Below are 21,944 nucleotides of genomic sequence, written 5' to 3'. Positions count from 1 at the left end.
TCTTTGGCACCTTGTTACCTGCAGCTTCCCCTTCCCAGTCCTGCCACAGCTGTTGGGTTACCACTTGACCAAAGGGGACAAACCGATCCAATTCTCTCTCTTGAGACTCTGAGCTAAGTGGCGCAGAGATGGAATGAACTGGTATTAGAATGATCTTCATGGTAGGTACGGAGTAAATGGTCACAATCTGTGGGGCCTCACTACTCAGCAATTCTGTGGATTTTGCCAGTTCCACAGATGCCAACCACAGCCCAGACGGGTGATCAATCAGATGGAAAACCAGCTCGGCACCACAGGCCAAACTGAGCACGAAGCAATTTATCAAAGAAAATAAAAAGTATACAGTTTGGCGCTTGGATTAAAAATGGGAAGTCTGAATATAGTAGAAGCAGGTGTTTTCTTCAAAGAAATCCATATGGTAGATCACATGGTCTATGTTTATGATTTACTTTGAGATGTAAAAATTATCATCCTCATCTGCCTGACCCTATGCTCTCTGATGTCAGCGCTCATAGTTACTTCTCATGTGTATCTCCAGGGCCTAGCACAATGCCCGGTATAAGGTAGTACTTAATAAGTGTGTGCTAAATAAAAGTTGAAAACCAAAAAGTGGGAGAACAGTAGGCTTCTACAGGCCTTGATTTTTAGAAATCCAGGAGTTGTGTCACTTGCTTTGCTTTTTTCAAAGCTGGTAGATGCTCTCTTATCTGAGCTCAACTTAAACCAGGGCCTTGATTTACCCAATCCATCCTCTCCATTCCTTTGTTAAAACAACTAGACCGGGCTTCCCTGGTGGCGCAGTGGTTGAGAGTCCGCCTGCTGATGCAGGGGACACGGGTTCGTGCCCTGGTCTGGGAAGATCCCACATGCCGCGGAGCGGCTGGGCCCGTGGGCCATGGCCACTGAGCCTGCACATCCAGAGCCTGTGCTCCGCAACGGGAGAGGCCACAACAGTGAGAGGCCCGCGTACCGCAAAAACAAAAAAACAAAAAAACAACTAGACCAATGTCCTCAGAGTGCAAAAGCTCAATTAGTTGGCTACTCTAGCTTACCAGACCATTTCTGTTCTTACCAGTGAAGCTATATATTTACCAAGAGGACACGTGTGTTTGTTCCCAAACCTGTTTATGTCAGTTGCACTCATTATTGTATTTACATAATTTAATTACATATTACATAAACTAATGACATATCTATGCATAAGGAAAGAGCTGTTGTTTCTATTGTAAGTGGAGTGTTCTGGAAAGACTTGATAAAGGTGAGTAGATAAAAAGAACTGCTGTCATATATACACTACCAAAAGTAAAACAGATAGCTAGTGGGAAGCAGCCGCATAGCACAGGGAGATCAGCTCGGTGCTTTGTGTCCACCTAGATGGGTGGGATAGGGAGGGTGGGAGGGAGATGCAAGGGGGAGGAGATATGGGGATATATATGTATGTATAGCTGATTCACTTTGTTATAAAGCAGAAACTAACACACAATTGTAAAGCAATTATACTCCAATAAAGATGTTAAAAAAAAAAGAACTGCTGTCAAATTAGGGGTGAACAAGACAACTAAAAAAGACTAGGTGTATGGCGGGAAAAGTATAGGTAAATCCACAAAGATTTACAGCACTTACTTTGCAAGCGTCTAAGTTCTTACGCTGAAGAAATCAAATATGGAAATTACAGAGGATGCAGTATGGGTGCAGCTTACACAAGTAAACGAATGCAGAATGCCAATATATAAATCCGTGAATAACCAAAACAAGAGTATCATGAAACATTACCTGACTTTCCTTCATGTAATGCACTCTGAAATTCTCTAGTCTAAACTATTCGATCTCCTTTTAAAAAATGTTGGTTGTGACCCACTAAAGTGATTTTGTGACTCACAGTTTGAAAAGACTGCCTTAATCCAACTCCTTAATTTTATCGAGGGGGAGCTGGGGTTCAGGGAGATTTAGGAGCACTACAGATGTCACACAGCTAGTGAGTCAGAATTACGACCCTGGATTCCACATCCTATGGCCTGTCTACTACCCCAAGCAAACTGCCCTCTGATCCAGCATGGTTTCCTCTGCAGAAAGTAAAAGGTAAAATGAGGAAAGGAGAAAGAGTCCCTCTTTCTCTCCTGAGGCTCCACGGTCCACTAAGTGTCCTCTGAAGTGAGCTAGTCCCAGCACCTATGGCTGTCTGTGCCTTTAGCCCCTAACAGAGTCATACCAAGTCTCTTGTGCTACAGACACATATTTGGAACAGTGAACCACGTACCTGGGTAGAACACGTGAGCTTTCTAATTTTAGAATGACTTCAGCTCCACGTGGGAAAACTCCAGACAATGGAACGGGGAAGTGGTTTGCAGTTCTGAAAAGCTTTTGTTAGGTGAGATGAGCAATAAACAGATCCCTTGCTTGCTGGCTGACCCATGTTCTACCTGTTTTCCAAACAAGTAACGCCTTCAAAGACTGCTCCCTATAATCGGATTTGCCCTCCCACTGTACCCTCAGCCCAAACTCACCCTTCTCAACATAGTTAAGCCCAAAGTCCCCACCAAAATCTGACCACCATCTCCCCAAGCAAGCCGATAAGAGTGACCTTCCCCAGGAATAACAGCGCTGTGAATTTTCCATGGTCTTTTATCATCGCCTCTGAAGTCTCCCAGATGCTAAATTAAGTAAGGCTTCCAACACTGCCCGGTTCCCGGTGGGGGTCATTAGACACAGGCTAGAGGAAGGAGCCGAATTCAGAGGTTTAAAGAGCCACCCCGAGTACCCAGATCGTGCAAGGAAGATAGCACAGGGAGCCTGGCTCCCAGGTGCCTGAGCAAGGCCCTCACCACACCCCTCGGTCATTAGAGCAAGTCTCACGAAAACATGAGAACCTCGTGGGCAGCCTGGGAACTACGCAACGTTTCGGAGGGTTAAGCAAGCAGCCACCCAACAACTTAACCAGGATGCACTCTGTCCCTTGTCAGGGGCATTAAAAGGTGCCTTTGAAGACAGGTTGTAACTCTTTGTGAAGGATGCGAAGCTCTAAGCTGTAGGTGCTGCCTGCCACCCTCACCTTGCCTGCAGCTAATGTTTCTCTGCATGCTTTCCAAGTTGACAACCAACCAGATACAAATTTTCTGTCCTGACCCCCGGACTACTGACTTCCTCTTGTAGCAATTATTTTCTAAATCATGCACTAAGCAGTCAGCTGTGGTTGCCTTCTGTCACCATGAAGCTCTCATTATGGGTTCTCATTATGGGTTCACCTGTGTAGTGGGGACAAGGACACAGAAGTTGTCCAGTAACTATAATGTTAGAACCTGAATGTAAAATACCACCTGGCTCCAGGAGAATGAGATACATGGCGGTCACACTACCACCAGCCTATCTGAGGCCTGTGGCAGGCATCGCCAGTTGATCACTGCCATATTTCCTAACAGTCTGAAGGCAGCCTTATAATCCTCAGCAAAGCTTTCCAAGTAGTCTCTATCTATCCATCAGAGTGATCACGTGAAAAACTTCACAGGTTATTTCTGATTCAAGGCCAACAGATGAGGAAACTAAGATCCCAGCAGGAACCAGATGAATAAGTTGCCTAGGGACTCGACAAAACTCAGACCAGATGGGCCCAATGCCCAGGATTCCTAACCTTCAGCCTAAGGCATGTATCCCTCCAATGTCCCACCCAAAGCAGATGTCTGAAAAGCATTTACTGATGACAATAATGCCCGTTTTCCATGCCTCTGGCATCATCTACCCTCCACATATGGGGCTTTATAAAAAGGAAGATTGGAAGAAACCAATGAAACCTCAACAAGAAAGTCAGGAGCAACCATGAAGTCATGAGAACATTGAACTTTTTGGGGGGAAAAGCACAAGAAAGCCACATGGGATCAGCCCCTGTTCCTTCAAGCTCATATTCTACTCCTGATTGGCACATGGAGTTTGCAATTTTCTCTCTACACTGCCCCATCAAAATGTTAGAGCTTAATTCTGAGTATGCCTGCAGTCCTTTGCTCCAGCACCATCAATCAGGAATGTACCAAAACCTTCTTATGTCCATTACTGTTTCTCATTCCAATCAACTCTTAGAGTGAAGAGACCTGCATATTTATGCCATGGGTGAAGCTCTCATAGCTTCTGTCCTAAAACAACCCATCTTCACACCTAAATGGAGAGTTTTAGGATTTAGTAAATGAGCGCACCAACATCCAGAGCATAAGGGTTATAGGAGGGGCTCAGATGTGAAAGTCAGTCACCCAGTATATAAATGAGCACATTTTACAAAAGCAGTGTTGACCTGAAAGGAAATATAAGTAGAAAGCAAAATATGAAAACATCAAAGGGAATGAAAATTAGGGACTTCCCTGGCGGTCCAGTGGTTAAGATTCCTCAGTTCCACTGCAGGGGGGCATGGGTTCGATCCCTGATTGCGGAACTAAGATCCTGCATGCCACGTGAGGAAAAAAAAAAAAAAATCTAGAACAACAACAAAAAATATCTAAAACGTCTAATCTTGTGACAAAGGGAATGCAAATTAAATGAAGTGCCACAAATTTGAATTCAGCATCATCCATCCTCCATATTTAAGGATCTAACAAAAAAAAAAATTCTTGTTGCTTTTGTTGGTGTAACTGAACTATGGTTTTGTTTTTAAAGTTCTTACCTGTTAGATATAAGCAGTGTTCACAAGTGAAATGGACTTTGTTTTAAACTATCCCAACAAAGATAAAACTCAAAAAGGTGAGAGAACAGATGAAAGAAAAATTGCAGAGTGATCCTAATTGCTGAAGCTGGGTGATGGTTATATGGGGATTGATTTCACTATTATTTCTCCTTTTCTATGTATGAAGATTTCTATTATAAACAGTAACAAATAGTTCTACTTCCTGAATTAGTCAAGAATTAAATACACACATACCCCAGTGCTGGGGTAGTGAGTGTGGCTGGCAGGGGTTGTCCCCAGTTTGAGCTGCATCCACAGCAGGATTTTAGCCATGTCTGGAGAAGACAGAGTGGGGGTGGGATGGGACAGTCAAGGCCTACCAGGGCCTGGGGAGTCTTCTAGGAGACAGGAAGGCCACCCTAAAGAAGAGAAAGTTGAGCAAACCAGCCTGATTTAGTCACAAAGCCCTAGCCCTTGGAGGGGTGGCTATGACATGGCCATCACCATTTGGACTTGTCTACTAACTAGCCCAGCCCTCTCTGGACTCATGTCTCGGTCCAATGGAGTAGGGTAGAGAGTAAGCAAACATGGAAAGAACTATTCCATTAACCTCTCTGGGGCACAAGTCCCATAGCTAAGTAACCCATCAAACAGAGAGCAATGCAGAGGCCAGATTGGCAGCCCACCTCCCTTCTCCACATATCACCAACCAACTCCAAGATCTCAAGGCCCCCTGGACACTAGAAGGTGTGGCACTGCCTCTACCCTGACCCACCACACTGGGCTACAGAGTGGCACTCAGCCAGTTACAGGGTCATGTGCAAAAGGGCATGACACAACTACTGTTTTCTGAACATACATCATCATGAGGGAGAGTATGCCTCTGATATCAACAAGGACCTGAGACTATCTCACAGAAGCAAGTCCAGAAAGGAAAGATGGAAGAGAGGTTGGTCACTACTGCAGCAAGGACAGTCATTTTCTGGATAAGTGTCACAGGTTTTCCCATTTCTACCCAGAAGAGCCTGTGAAACCACAAAGGGCCTCAGCAGGAGCCATGCCAGGCCTCTGAGGGGACTGGCTGAGGTACGACATCCCCTAGGCCTTTCTTGTACAAATGGATGCAATGGGAGGAGGGGATAAAATAACCAGGAGTACGCATCCCCATGGAGGTAGCATCAACATTTGCCATCACCACAAACTGTCACCTACAAGTGACTTAGTGGAGACCCCGGCTCTTGGCCTGCCATGTCCTACAGTGAGGACCAGGAGGGGCTGGAGATGCATCTGGCGGGTAAATGCATCCCAGGACGGCGGGTGGGGCAGTTCTGAAAACAGCATGGGGGAGTCACAAAGCTATCTCCCCCTCCCTATATAGCATATCTGAGCCCTTTGTGATGGGGGAAGTAATTAAAACGTGAAAGAACTACTTCATGGAAACTCTGGCAGACCCTGGACTCTAAAAGAACTGCTTTGGGAGGGACAGATCCTTCTACCCTGAGTCCCAGAAAAGAATAACACAGAGGAAGAAAGGCATCTGTGGCAACATGGGCCACCAAGTGGCTTGGACACCTTAATGGTTCAAGTGCATCAAGGATAACATCTCCTTGGGGCTTCCCTGGTGGCGCAGTGGTTGGGAGTCAGCCTGCCGATGCAAGGGACACGGGTTCGTGCCCCGGTCCGGGAAGATCCCACATGCCGCGGAGCGGCTGGGCCCGTGAGCCATGGCCGCGGGGCCTGCGCGTCCAGAGCCTGTGCTCCGCAACGGGAGAGGCCTGCGTACCGCAAAAAAAAAAAAAAAAAAAAAAAAGAATAACAGCTCCAAGAGGAGACTGGTACTCAGTGGGAGTGGCAGCATCACCTCCACTGTGTTTGGATGGAAAGGTCTGGAAGAAGAGAAGAGCCAAGTTCCAGGGACACTGTGTGGTTGGTTAGAGAATTTATGAATGCATAGGACCACCTCCTGCCCAGGCACCTCCGTGAGGTAACTAGGGAAACACAGCAGGGGCCACTGCAAAACAGATGGGAGCATACTCCATGTCAACGAGGGAACAGTGAAACTGGCAGACTCACGCATTGCTGGCGTAGAAATCAGCACGATTCACTTGGAAAGCTATTTGGCAACTTGTTAAAAGGTTCATAAATATATTTATCCTTGCTCCTGGAGATATGTCCTAAGGAAAGAATCCAGAAGAAGGAAACACCTTCTAGGCATCAAGATGTAGCATTATAATTTAAACTGGAGGCGACACAAATATCCCATGGGAAATGCCTAATTAAACCACATATGCCCGTTTTAATGGAACATCATGACATTTTAAAAGGATAAATTTCAAGACTTTCTAGCAACATGGAAAAACGCACAACTCCAAACCTTGAATTTAAAAAGCAGGAATCCAAATAGTTTCCCCATCATGACTAACTGTATAAAAATATTAGTGCACATGGACAAATGCTAAAAGCCGATGCCTTCTGTGATCCTCTGCCCGTGAATGGTTTGCCTCCCACGTTTCCCAACTAACTGTATAAAAATATTAGCGCACATGGACAAATGCTAAAAGCCGATGCCTTCTGTGATCCTCTGCCCGTGAATGGTTTGCCTCCCACGTTTCCCAACTTTCCAATCTGTTGATCGAGGATCTTGCAAACGAAACCAGGGAAATATGACTACAAATGTCAAAAGATAAACTGGAAAATAACTAAACAAAATCACCAGGCAGAAGGAGACAAGAGGGTTTAGGAATCTGGGTTCTTCTTTAGATGACGTGATGGTTCCCAGCTTGTGGGTCGTGCAGGCTCTGCTTTCCGGCACCCCTGCCCACAGTGACTGTGTGATCAGAGAAGGGAGAGGGCGAGCCCTGAGGCCAGCAGTTAAGACCCCCCAGGAGCGCTCCCTGGGCCCCTGGGACAGAGGACAGAGAGGATGCAGCGGACAGCTGTGCTCAGAGCTCAGGCTCCACAAGGCAGCCAGGGTCTGCCGCCGTGCAACGCTCCGCACACCACCCCGCACCAAGGGGACGGGACTCACCACTCAGAGCGGACGTACTGTTCTCCAGGGCCTGGCACACAGCCAACAGAAGACCTGTGAGGGGAAGCAGAGAGGACAGGTGAGAGTCTGGCCAGCAGCCCACGTTCTCAGGCTTCCACAGTGGGCCCTCGCAAGGGAGAGTTGGTAGTTTCACAAGGTGGCCAAAGGCAGGCTTGGTGACATACTTTGGGGAACTCAGTGCAAAGTGAAGACGTGGGACCCACTGGACCCTCTGTCCAAAAAGCAGGGAAAAAGTGCCTATCTAATGGGCACTCGAAGTTACTAAAATATCAAGCTTTTCCCTTCCTTTCCTGGTCTCTCTGTCTCCACTTGTCATGATGTTTCTTGTTTCTGTCTTTTTAAAAACACCTTATAAATATTTTTATTGTGGTCAAACATACATAGAAGTTACTATCTTAACCGTCTTTCAGTGTCCAGTTCGGGGGCTTTAAGTGCTTACACACTGTTGAGCATGTCATGACGTTTCTTATTTGCTCTTTCTGGTCTTGCCCTCTTTGGGGTATGAGGAGACTTGCAGGGTGAGCACAGCTCCTCAGAGGCACCCTGGGCCCCTGCGACAGTGCACAAGTGCACAAGTGCACACGTGGCCCCGGCCTGCCGCGTTTCCCCTCCCCCAGCGGCGGGATGGATGTGTGCGACCCAGCTGGGGGCAGGGGAGCCTAGTCAGGGGTTTCTTCTTCCAGAAACCAGTCGCCCCAACCCAAGGTGGGCAGGTGACCCACGAGGCTGTTGCAATATCCACCCTGGCAACCTGGACGGGGGGAGGGGAGTCAGCCATCCACAGAAGCGCAGTGGGGCTGCCAGCCCAGGATGGGGCAGCTACCACCATGCCCTGCTCGGGATGCCGTGGGGTGTGCACACCTCACCCAAGCCTTCCTTGTGTCCAGGCCCCAGGTGGCAGGGGTGAGAACCCACCCAGGGGAGGCAGGGGGGTGACGGTAGGTGGGACCACAGGAGGCGAGGCCCAAGTCCTCCCCGGTGCACACCCCACAGCCCCATTGAACTTCATTTACAAGATACAAATGCAAAGAGAAAACTGTTAAGAATTTCAAGACTGCAGCTGTACAGCGGCAGCGGCGTTAGCCCCCAAGCCCAGGGCCCACCTGAGCAGGAGATCCTGTGACCACCTGTGAAACTGCCCCTGCCAGCAGATGACCTTATATGCCAGCATGTTACAGTACCAGAGGTTTCAGGAAACAGAACAGCAAAATTCTGATGAAAAAGGAACCTCTCTGAGTTGTGCAATCAGCATGAACTAAGTTAGAATGACTTCCTAAAACCAAACTGCAAAAAGACGCCGTGGTGGCCATGCTAACAGGCTGAGCCGCCTGCAGGTTAGCCCAGAGGCGGCAGAGAAAACAGGCAAACTTCTGCGCTGTGACTCCTACCCCAATGCTCAGGACCAGCTCGCCCCCCGCCCTGCAGGCTGTGAGGGCTCCTTTCTCCTGTCCCTCAGAGTGTAGATGCACCAGCCCTTGACTCTCAAGGGAGAAACACGCTTGGAACAGATGTGGCAATCTGCTCATGACTCTCCTTTAGGCCTCTGACATGAGAAACAGCTCAAAAACTTCAGACCGCTTTTACTGCAGGCTTGGCATGGATTTCCCAAATACTCCTACAGAGTGTTGAACCAGACATTTGTGCTGGAGTTGGGCTGGGGGAGACCAGTTGATGGTGGGGGACAAGGAGAGAGTTAGTAAAATCACACATCTGCCTCGTGCAATTCTTTCTTGCTGCTCAATAGACACTAACTTTGGAAGCATGGTCTTAGGGTTCCCCTGGACATATCTAAAAGGCCCAGTTTGTAATCTGCACACCAAGCGTTAAAACGAGGCTTTCCTACCAAAGCCAGAAAAAGCCTTAGAGGTTTCTCACTGTCAGCTGGGGACCTGTCACAATCTGATTTTGCTGACACCACCACAAAGCACTCTGGGCCAAAGGTGGCCCATGACCTGTGGTCCCAAAAGGAACGACTCAGGGATGCTTTGCATACCTCTCGACAGAAAGTGCCAATGGCCTGTCACAAACTGTCCCTGAACGAATGAATTACCTTCCCATCTCCCTGCCCGGCCCCATATCCTGTCAGTCAGTATAGTTCCTGGGCTCCACGGTGACCTCTGCTTAAGCAAGACCAGAACAAGAAAGCGAATACTGTCCAACTCTAGCCAGGACAGAGGTGCTCACCAGCCTGCAGGGTGTGTGTGTGTGGGGGGCTCCCGCAGACTCGGGGTGAGTCCTCTTGCCCCCTCTGCTCCTTACCTGGGAGCCCTCAGCTGCCAACTTGCAAAGATGTCTTGGGAACTAAATTAGAGTTTACAAAACCACCATGTTCCACCGATGAAAGGCACTGGGTTTTTATTCATAATTTGAGCAACAGGAGAAGAATAGTTCCTTTCTATACCCTCACATTCCCATGGAAAAACGTTATAGTGCCCTGGGCTCTCTCTGCAATCTCCATTCAGGCACAGCTTCAGTTGAGGCCCTGTGATGGGAGGTGAGGCCTCTGCTTTCCCTTCACTACGTGGTGGGCTCCCTAAGAGGGTCCCAGACCAAAACGACAGGGTCAGGCCTCTTTCTGTTCTCACGTGGGTGGATACCCCTTATTGGACAGGTGCCACTCTCAGGCCCACCACCCGGCTTTTACATGCATTATCTTATTTAGTCCTCACGATAAGCCATGATACAGGGCACCTCCTGGCCTCCCTGCCTTCTGGTCCAGCCCATGGAAACACCCGGTTTTACAGATGAGGAAACTGAAGCTTAGAGAGGCTGAGAAGTTTGCCCAAGCTCCTGCAGCCAAATTCAAATTCAAGTCTGTCCAACTCCTGTGCCCAAGGCAGTGTTTAATTACCACCCCAAACACCAGTCCTTCTGACCATAGCCTGTCATGACACACTGGAAGGTGTGTGTTTACCAGTTACAACCCCCAAATCAGTCCAGACAACAGATTCAGCAGGCTTAGCCTCCAGGTTGATCCGTCTTTTCCAGAGGCTACATCAGTTACCTCTTGGGATACTCCCACTGCCTCCAATTCCCCCACTACGAGCAAGGTCTGCCGAGAAGGGGCAAGCGTGTGACCGTCCAGACTCCCTACAGACCAGTATTCGTAAGCCCAGCTGCCCAGACTGCCAGCCCCCACCCCCGGGCTGTGCACAGGCCTTCCAGAAACATGTGGACTTGGCAGGCTCCGAGGCTCATCAGAAGCAAAGGAAGTCCTTCCCTGGAGCACCTGGATGGGGACAGTACAGGCCCGGGGACAATGCCACAGTCAGCAGCTCCGGGGAGACGACACACACTCCAGACGGAGGCTTGGCAGCCACAGGTGTCTCTCACCTGAGGTTCAAAGCCAGACCTCGCCTGCCGCAGGGCCACCCAGCCAGCCTCCCTCTGGGCCAGGAATCCCTTCTAGGCTCTTCCTGCCAGCAACCCATTTCTGTTTAAATAGCTCCAAAGAGGGGAATCCCTGCACTGTGAACTTTAAAAAGAAAAGGGGGTGGTGGTGAGGGGAAAACCACATGCAACGGAAGAAAGACCTTATGAAAGGCGGACCCCGTTCCTTGGGGTAGAGTGGGAACCCAGGCTGCCCTCCAGGAAGGATAAGGGCTGCAGTGCTTATAATTCAGCTGTTTGGAATGCAGACAGATGTTTCCAACAGGAAGAACGTCAAGAGAAAGGCTAGCCTACTTATCTGGTGAGCTCACAGGACGGGGCCATTGTGAAGCCCACCCACCTCTGGGCCAATGGGAACTGCTGCTGATGGATGCTGGGCACTCCCCACCCCCAGGCCACAGAGCAGGGTGCCCCCTCCATGCACGCCTTCACTCAGGCACGGGACTGGGACCTGGCTGCGCCTTCAGCACGGGACACCCTCCACCCATCACCTGTTGGCCTACTGACTGCCTCGCCTCCTCTGTGGACATTCAGCTCTAGTGCCCTGGCCTGGAAGAAGCACCCTCAGGCCCCCCAGTCACCCCAGCAGAGTTGACCATGCCCTGCTCTGGCCTCTGCTACAGCCAGTATTTGCTCCTACCTACTCCACTGTGTAAATCAGCTGTTCTGGTGATGGCCATTCTGACTGGTGTGAGATGATACCTCATTGTAGTTTTGATTTGCATTTCTCTAATGATTAGTGATGTTGAGCATTCTTTCATGTGTTTGTTGGCAATCTGTATATCTTCTTTGGAGAAATGCCTATTTAGGTCTTCTGCCCATTTTTGGATTGGGTTGTTTTTTTGATATTGAGCTGCATGAGCTGCTTGTAAATTTTGGAGATTAATCCTTTGTCAGTTGCTTCATTTGCAAATACTTCCTCACATTCTGAGGGCTGTCTTTTCATCTTGTTTATGGTTTCCTTTGCTGTGCAAAAGCTTTTAGGTTTCATTAGGTCCCATTTGTTTATTTTTGTTTTTATTTTCATTTCTCTAGGAGGTGGGTCAAAAAGGATCTTGCTGTGATTTATGTCATAGAGTATTCTGCCTATGTTTTCCTCTAAGAGTTTTATAGTGTCTGGCCTTACATTTACGTCTTTAATCCTAATCATTAGAGAAATGCAAATCAAAATTACAATGAGGTTATCACCTCATACCAGTCAGAATGGCCATCATCAAAAAGTCTACAAACAGTAAATGCTGGAGAGGGTGTGGAGAAAAGGGAACCCTCTTGCACTGTTAGTGGGAATGTAAACTGATACAGCCACTATGGAGAACAGTCTGGAAATTCCTTAAAAAACTAAAAATAGAACTACCATACGACACAGCAATCCCATTACTGGGCATATACCCTGAGAAAACCGTAATTCAAAAAGAGACATGTATCCCAATGTTCACTGCAGCTCTATTTACAATAGCCAGGACGTGGAAGCAACCTAAGGGTCCATCAACAGATGAATGGATAAAGAAGATGTGGCACTTATATACAATGGAATATTACTCAGCCATAAAAAGAAACGAAATTGAGTTATCTGTAGTGAGGTGGATGGACCTAGAGTCTGTCATACAGAGTGAAGTAAGTCAGAAAGAGAAAAACAAATACCATATGCTAACACATATATATGGAATCTTAAAAAAGGTCATGAAGAACCTAGGGGCAGAATGGGAATAAAGACCCAGACCTACTAGAGAATGGACTTGAGTACACAGGGAGGGGGAAGGGTAAGCTGGGATGAAGTGAGAGAGTGGCATGGACATATATACACTACCAAATGTAAAATAGACAGCTAGTGGGAAGCAGCTGCATAGCACAGGGAGATCAGCTCGGTGCTTTGTGACCACCTAGAGGGGTGGGATAGGGAGGGTGGGAGGGAGACGCAAGAGGGAAGAGATAAGGAGATATATGTGTATGTATAGCTGATTCACTTTGTTATAAAGCAGAAACTAACACACCATTGTAAAGCAATTATACTCCAATAAAGATGTAAAAAAAAAAAAAAGGATGCCTTGGATTTAGAGATGGCGAGCAAAGGCCTATGGAGAAAGTGCTAATGCAGAAGGGCAGGAATCAGGTGAGGGGGCAGAAGGGGGTGTGGGTGTTTGGAGGGTAGCCAGGATCCCCTTTCCTCTCCTGTCATGCTTGGGGTCGCGGGGTCCTAAGGGACAGAACAGGAGCTCTGGAAGTGAGGGTGGTACCTAGAAGGTGAGAATCCTGCATCTCAGCATGAGGTCTTCAGGTGACACTCATGGACAGCCATATAGGGCACAAAAATATATGGAAATGGGTCACGGGGAACCCAGGGCCTGCTGGTATCTTCTGGTACCAGGTTCTAAGGTATCTTTTCTTCTGAATTATATTCCAGCATCTGAATTTTATCTGCAAATATGGCAGGATTTTTAACTGCATAGCAAAAACTGCAATATTGTGTGACTTTATCAGTATTTTTCAATGCAAGAGGTTTGACAGCCAGGTGAAGATGCTGGCTTCAGGGTCAGAACTGATTTGGAAGAAAGAAAACGGGAACACACTGCAGGCAGGGACAAGGAGGGAAGCTGGTAGGACCAGGAGGCCCGGGCTGCCCCGCCTTCGAGAATATCCATAAATGCCATATGGTCGAAAGCAGCCACGAGGCATCCCCTCACCCCAGTGCAGCATTTCTCTCCAAGGAAGAGGCGACAGTTCACAAGTGCGCCTACTTACAGAGACGCCAGTTACACTGGCTTCAGAGGATGGCAGGCAAAGCAGCAGAGGAATTTGTGGAGGAACTGGCCAGACGGGATTAGGACAGCTCAGGGGAAGGCAAGGAGGGTTCAGAAATATGTGACTCGGGAATGAATCACCTTAGGCCGACGGGCTCGTGGCACAGAGGGCTCTTTCTTTCACCGCCCCAGCATCTGGAACTCTGCTTTCAAACACAGATTGGATTCTGCTACCCAAGGAGAGTCTTATCGAGGAATTATTTGCAATGGTTAGTGCTGTGTTTCAGGTGGCGAGTCCAGACACACGGAGCAAAGAAACCAGCTCTGCAGGGAGAGGGCAGCTCTCAGTTACAAACCCACCCAAGTGAGGTTCTGACCCTGTGCCCAAACAGCCCCACATTGGACACATGAACTGAGAAGACATGTGTATGTCAGAGGCGGGTGGTAGAGGGAAGACCACCAGCGCCTGATTGGTCTTCTGAGCTCCCTCCTCACACGGTTCAGCCATAATTATTATTGTGGCTGATAGCGGTATTAACAATAATAGCAGCAATATTTGAGCACTTATGACATGCCCTGCATCATCTCATTCAATACTCAAAGCCAGTCCTAGGAAGTAGGCACTATTTGTGCTCCCATTTCAGAGGTGAGAAAGTGGAGGTACAGGAGATGAAGTCACCTGCCCAAGGTCACCCAGCTTGTAAGTGAAAGACACTGCAGGCTCATGTTACAGGGCCCAGCTGGCCCCCCTATGCTTTCCCTAACCCTATGAAGTGCAGCCAAAGAACACAGACACGCTAGAAAAGTCCACCTCCTCCTCTTCTCCTGGATCTAAGCCAGATGTACTGGGATATGCAGGCTACCAAGGGGTCCAGAGACTAGGGTCATTCGTGAATGGTGTCACCTTCAGCAAGTCCCTTCACCTCTCAATCTTGGGCTCCTTACGTTTAAATGACAGAGTTGGGCCAGAAGATCAGCTCAGTCCTTAACTTCTGAGACAATATGGGGCTGTGCATCTTCTTCAATCATCTATCTGGGGAAGGGGGGTGGGGACATACTTGGCCTCATTCCAGTGCTTTGTAGGTGGATCCCTAGCCTTGAACAAGAATCAGGCAAGATGCAGGCTGTGTGTGCTTATCTCAGTGAGTGTGCTCGGTTTACAGTAATTTTGTCTTTCAATTTAGCATGGCACTTCCATCAAATATCAGAAGATGGGAGAGATCCGAAAACCACAACCTAAAAGGACACTTTTCATTTCTATATTTTCAATGCAGTCTTTTTTTATTTTTAATTAATTAATTTATTTTTGGCTGCGTTGGGTCTTTGTTGTTGTGCATGGGCTTTCTCTAGTTGCAGAGAGCGCAGGCTACTCCTCGATGCGGTGTGCAGGCTTCTCATTGCGGTGGCTTCTCTTGTTGCGGAACACAGGCTCCAGGTATGCGGGCTTCAGTAGTTGTGGCTCGTGGGCTCTAGAGCACAGGCTCAGTAGTTGTGGTGCACGGGCTTAGTTGCTCCGCGGCATGTGGGATCCTCCCGGACCAGGGCTCGAACCCGTGTCTCCTGCATTCAGGTGGATTCTTAAACACTGCGCCACCAGGGAAGCCCTTCAGTGCAGTCTTGACACTGGCTTGATGATATATTCCAAGCTTATAGTCCATGAGGAATGCTCTTGGGTCAGTGAGCTTGGGACCCTTCCTAATGACCCCTGGGTGGCCATAAGCAGCAAAGCCCAACTTGATGCATCTAAGGCAATACCTCATAACTATGACATTGTGGAAAATAAGCCAGGGTTACCTGAATGCTCATGGGTATTGTCCATATATCTGTGGATGGGAAAACCTCAAGTATTCAGAATGAACCTGCAGGATGGGGAGGTGAAAGAGACAGGCAGATGGGTGCCTGCACTGCAACCCTGTACCATTTTCTATTCCTGATTCAGGGTCTATTATGGCAGAGCAGAAAGGAGCCTTGCTGTCAGGTCTCTGTTCAAATCCTGGCTCTGCCACTAAGCTGTGGGACCTTGGCTAAGTTATCTAACTTCGCTGAGCCTCTGTGTCCTCATCCATAAATAAGGATAACACTTCCTCACGTGACTACTGCAAGGATTAAATCAAATAAAATGGTGTATGCAGAGTGGGAGGAAAATGGACTCTTCCATACTATATCGAAGGCAGATGAGTATGGGCTGCTGAAGCCAACACACAAACCCCATGTTCCCATAGACACTTGCCCGCTTCCAGGTCCCACGCACCACCTCCAATCCTGACCCCTCTCCAGAGGCGTGTACCTCAAATGTCGTGTTCCAAAATAAACACCCCTGTCTCCCGACCGTTCCACTCCCCTTCCTTCGTACCAGGTGGGGCTGAAGACCCGACAGCTGTCATCGACCCCTGCCTCTCCTTTACCCGGTATCCAAGCCAAGGTCTCCTACACGTCCTGCCTCCACCTTATCCATCCCCCTGCATCGCCACTGCCCCAGTTCAGTCTCATCATCTCTCCTGGGCTATCACAATAGTTGCCTGACTGGTTTTCCTGACAACAGCTTTTTTACCTTTTTTACCTTTGCTCCTGCTGGCAGAAGTGAGCTTCCAGAGCACTTCTGGGCCATCAGACTCCTTCCCTGGAAAGCCTGCTCACAGAGCCCCCTCCCCCAGCCAGGAAGTCCCAAGCAGAGACTTCAGGTGCATAGCCTGGTCCCCAACCCCATTTCCATCTGGCTCCTCCCACCTGCTCCTGTTAGGCACCAGCCGCCTGGCCCTGTCCCCCTTCCCTGCACACGACCCGTCCTCACTCAGCTCGGTGCCTTGGGGCTCACGCCACTAGGGTCCCAACTCGAGTCCTCGCAGCTGTGTGACCTTTGCTTAGTTGCCTGAGTCTCGGATTCCTCCGCTGTGAAAAAGAGATAACGATAGTGGTCTCCGGCACAGGGTTACTGTAAAGACTGAGTGAGGGGACTCAGGAGAAACGTGTAATACATGGAGCGGCCCGTCACAACCATGCAACGTGTGGTCGCTGCTACGACTGCGAGTTCCCATTTCTATCATGCTGCTCTCTGAGCCGGCCAGCCCCTTCCTCTACCTGTAAACAAATTTACCTCTGAAATCCTCACTCAAATGTCAGAAACAATCATTTCTTCCTCAGTGCCGTCCTTATTAGATCCCACCTTGTAGTTAAGAAGTTTTCACGTCTCACCCCTCCCCGCCAGGAGGTCGGTGTCCTACTCATCTCTACCCTCACACCTGGTGCAATGCCTGGCACCTACTTAGGGTTTGGATACATCTTGTTGAACTGGATTTCTCTAAGAGGTCACCAGCTTGAAAACAGAGTTGGAGGGGGGTGAGTACTGAGAGTGTACAGGTGGGGAGTGGGAAAACCCACCGACCCCCCGGAATTCCCCCCTCACTTCTCCCCCAGCTACACCTCTCAGTGTCGGTTCTTTTTCTGATTTCAGTGGAGTTGGAGAACACGGAAACCTGGCATTCACTCATTCAACAAGTGTTTACTGAGCACCCACTACGTGGCAGAGACTGCTCTAGAGGTTGCAGAAATAGGGGAGGGACTCAAAGGCCCCTCTCTCACATCTGCAACGTACTCGTCTTGTGAGGAATAATTCTTCCAACCCTTAGAAACCATCACACTGAACTCCATTATAGAAGTCAGGCTGCACCATCATTCAGTCCGGTGCTGAGATAAAAATGCCTCTTCTCTTTCAATCCTGGTTAACGAGTCTCACTAGAATACAGAGAAGACCACGCAGGACTGGGAAGCATCACCCTTCTCCGGAGCCTGGAGTAAGTCTGCTGAACCAAGATCATGCCAAGATGACACTGAGTTGTTTGGTCACCTGATAAGATGACCCCCGAAATGTTTTACACCCTGAACTTATTTTGTCAGTTTTTCCTGAAATCTTTATGAGAAAGCAGGAAGATACGGTTGAAGCAAACACACTCACCTGTGTCCTGGGAGCCTCTCCCACGCTCGCTACTCAGGTCCTTTGTTCCACCCAAATGTGTCCACCTGGCCCAGGCCTCTTAAATATTCTCACTCGCTCTCTCCTGCCTGGAAAACCCTCAGGCTGCCCTGACCTCACTTCTTTGCAGTCCCCAGGCCCAGACCTCTTTTCCCACCATCTCTGACTTAGGAGAACAGATTACTATCTTCCTTCCGTACTTCAAAGGCCAAATGAGAATATGTGCAAAATGCTTTGGACTCTTTTAGAGTCAAGGTCCTAATAAATGCCCAAGACTTATACCACATGCACAGGCATCAGAGAAGCAACGCAGCTATAAAAGGAGGTGGCGTGCTCATCCTGACTTCTGGAAAACATGCAAAAAAAAAAAAAAAAAGACTAAATAAAAAATCCGCAGAGACCCTTGCAGATGGGGGTGGGTGCTGCCCTGTTGAGAAACCTTTGTTTCTAAGGCCCGGCAGGTGTGACGCAACCCCTCACACTGCTGCATACATATCTTCCTCTCTGCTCTCCCCAACCCCCACCCACGTCAAAGCCTTAAAGAACAGTGCTGCCTACTGATCCGGTGGTCTGAGAGGACCCCCTCCTACAAAGCAAACGCACACAGGACCAAAATATCTTTGCCAAACAGTCAGTTAACCAGGATGCACAAAGCATCTCCTCTGGGCGAGGCGGGCCCTGTGCTCGCTCCCATCTGTGCCCCACCCTTTCTCGTTAGGAGGAAGCAGAGCTGAGGGTTTATCAAAGACCTGGACCAGGGCTGGCGACTGAGTCAAACTTCCTCTCCCACAGGCCCCGCTCCCATGCTGGCTGGCCGAGGGCCCCGGCCAGGGATTGCAGGGCAGCAGGGCGAGTATCGCCGAGCCCTCCCGGAGTTTCCCGGCCGTTGAATCACCAACAGGCTCTACCAGGGCTGAGCTCCGAGGCCACAGGTAGCTGTGCCGTTGCAGCCGACTGACACTGATTTGAGGAGTACAGGTGTCAGCGCCAAGGGCCAGGCTCGCCTTTCCCAGAGTCCCGGAGGGAAGGAGGGGCGGGAGAGTGGACCTGAGACAGGGCCGGGATCAAGTGGTAGATGCAAGGACACCACCTGCAGGGCCCGGGCCCCGCAGATGCCGGGAATTGCAGAAATCAAACACCAAGCCCCATCCCGCTTCGTGGAGGCCCACTGGCCCCCTCCCAGCTTCCCCTGGCCTTGTGGTGTCCCCATAATTACCATCCTCCGGGCCCAGGGTCAGCAGTGGCTCTGCCTGTGTGGACCTCAGCCCAGCAGAGTTAGCCTCTTGGCAGCCCCAACAAAGCCAGGCCCATCCCTCAGCTCTGTCAAGGCCCTATGTACACATCGCTCACCGCTAGTGGCTTGGAAGTAGGCTACGAGCGGGGAGGTAAAAAAAATAAGCAATCCTTGAACTCTGCCCCGTTTCCTCCATGTGAATAGCTGGGTGATGACAAACTCATCCCTTCCCACAGCTCCGCTCAGGACACCCCTGGGACCCCTCTGTAGAAGGCATGACGAGGCGTGGGGTTTGAGCCAAGATAAATACCAGTGTGACTTGGCCGAATTTCAGATCAATGCAGCGTCAGCCTTGGGGGCTGGGGGAGGGTTGGACGGAGGGGACAGCGCTGCACCAATGCTAATCGCCACTGTCAGGCTTCCATCGTGTTCTGTGTTCTCGGGGCTGACCACAGAACACCCCTTAGGAGAACTCACTTGACTGCATGAGGACCACTGATTGAGAAGCAGGGTTCAAATGGAGAAAACAAATCCTCAGAAGCCTAGATTTTCAAGAGTTAAGGGAAAACACCCCGAAGTTCTTGAAACCCCACATCACACTACAGGCTGGAAAAATGTCTAAGTTCTTCTCCTTGGGTCCTGGAAGTGAGGGCAGGAGGAGGAAGAGGGGAGAGCAGACGAAAAAGAGTGTGGGTGAAGACAGCAGGTACCAGCTGCTGAGAAGGGCCCGGACGAGGAGTGGGCAAGAGGCACTCAGAGTGACCCCTTTTAACTAGGAGACCCTGACCAAACCACCCCTAGCCCAGGGGCTCTCATCGCTGGCAGGGCCTCCTGGGGGCATATGGTAACAGGTGGGGTTGTTGGTTTTTTTTGGGGGGGGTAGTTTTGATTGTCACAATGACGTGAGGGGCTCTCTTGGTATTTAATGGGTGAGAGCAGGGATGCTAAACTGCTGTGGTGCACAGGATTTTGTCCTGCCTAAGATGCTAATAGCGCATCTTGTTGAGAAATTCCGGACCCCAGCAGGGAAAGTCCCTTCAACCACAGGTCATTCAGCTCTCCAAAGGCACGCGGGCAGAAGCACCCTCAACTCAGGGGAGATGGAACAAGCCGGCAGTCACATGAATGGACAGGGTGGCTCAAGAGAGCCTTGCTAATGGTCTGGGGAAGCTGGCAGCAGGACTGTGGGGTCAGCCTGCCCTCAGGAAACTGGGATGCTCCCTTCCCCATTCAGTGATGCCCTCCATTCTCCGTTCATCTGTCTGCCTCTCTATAACAACCTGACGCATCTGGGTTGCACAATAGGAAGCCTACCTATAAAGTAACAAGACCGATGAGCCATCGACAAACCTGCTCCCAGGGATTTGTGGTCGTGGGGCTCCAAACAGACTCCTGGGAGCCCGGAGAGGGAGGGAACTGCAGGAGGGGTGAGGCAGGCAACTGTCTCTTGGTGCACTGATTTTAGGGTCCCTGACGTATTTCCCTTTGGCCAATGTATGTTCTTCTGGCCACATATGGCAAAGCTGTTCAGCGAATGCCCCCAAAGCACTTAGTCATATGGGAAGAGTCTTATTTACTGACTGGAGACAAACCAGTGAGGAACAAGGTACACCTGACCCCACAGTTTTGGGTGAAGAGCATCACGTACCTTTTAGGAGTATCAACTTAAATCATTTTAAAGGAAGACAACAAAACCCTGGGGAAGCATGGTAATTCTCCCCTACCAACGCTGCTTCGGCCCTTCCCCTACTTACCTCATTGACTTTTGGCAGGGAGGGTAGAGGTGCGAAGCAAAAGAAAAGAGGGAGGGAAGAGGAGGTTTTCTGCTAGGATGGTTTAGCTCGAGCAAGAGGAAGATGACAGAAAGAAGAATGTGTGTGGCATCCCTGGAATATTCAGCATATTTCCGAAGCACTGCCCAGAAAAATCAGACTCCTCTAAATGAAAGTGGTGCTGGAACCAGAACAAGCTGATGAAAAGGTACAGCCACTTTGGAGGACAGTTTGGTGGTTTCTTACAAAACCAGACATAGTCTTACCATATGGTCCAGCAATCGAGCTCCTTGGTATTTACCCGAATGATTGAAAACTTATGTCCACACACACGCACAGAAAGCTGCACACAAATGTTTATAGCAGCTTTATTCACAATTACCCAAACTTGGAAGTAACCAAGATATCCTTCAGCAGGTGAATGGATAAGCTGTGGTACATTCAGACAATGGAATATTATGCAGCAATAAAAAATGAGCTCTCAAGCCACAAAAAGACATGAACGAAACTTAAATGCATATTCCTAAGTGAAATAAGCCAATTGGAAAAGGCTATGTACTGTGACTGTGTGATTCCAACGATATGACATTCTGGAAAAGGCTAAACTATGGAGACAGTGAAAAGATCACTGGTTGCCAGGGGTTTGGGACAAGGGAGAGAGAGATGAACAGGGGAAGCAGAGAGCATTTTTACACAGTGAAACTACTCTGTGTGATACTACACTGGTGGATACATGTCATCACACATTTGTCAAAATTCATAGAATGCACAAAGAATAAGCCTTAATGTAAACTAGGGACTTTTGTTTACATTTAACCTTAGTTAAAAAACATTAACTTTCATTAATAATAATGTACCAATATTGGCTCATCAATTATAGTGAATGCACCACACTAAAGCAAGCTGTTAATAACAGGCGAACCGTATGGGAACTCTCTGTACTTTCTGCTCAATTTTTCTTAAGCCTGAAACTGCTCTAAAAAAGCTACAGTCTAGAAGGGGGTAGTGCTCAGCCCACCTGGACCCTCGTGGCCAGAGGAGGCCCTGTTATGGAAGCAACCTAAATGCCCATCGACAGACGAATGGATAAAGAAGATGTGGTACCTATATACAATGGAATATTACTCAGCCATAAAAAAGGAACGAAAT

At 49.0% G+C, this 21,944-nt stretch overlaps 1 protein-coding gene across 1 annotated transcript in view; it reads right to left on the bottom strand.

The window, feature by feature from the left end:
- Positions 1-21,944, bottom strand: part of TGFA (transforming growth factor alpha) — a gene marked incomplete at both ends in the record, with an annotated part of 97,001 nt that overhangs the window by 54,207 nt on the left and 20,850 nt on the right. The window contains one exon of the mRNA XM_079720678.1: positions 7,671-7,724. Coding sequence (XP_079576804.1) covers positions 7,671-7,724 — 54 coding nt within the window. The remainder of the gene's footprint in view (positions 1-7,670; positions 7,725-21,944) is intronic.

Source organism: Hyperoodon ampullatus (genome assembly GCF_949752795.1).
Source record: "Hyperoodon ampullatus genome assembly, chromosome: 15".
Lineage (NCBI taxonomy): Eukaryota > Metazoa > Chordata > Mammalia > Artiodactyla > Ziphiidae > Hyperoodon > Hyperoodon ampullatus.
The sequence above is the reverse complement of the archived record's forward strand: the minus strand, read 5'-3'. Positions and strand labels throughout refer to the sequence as shown.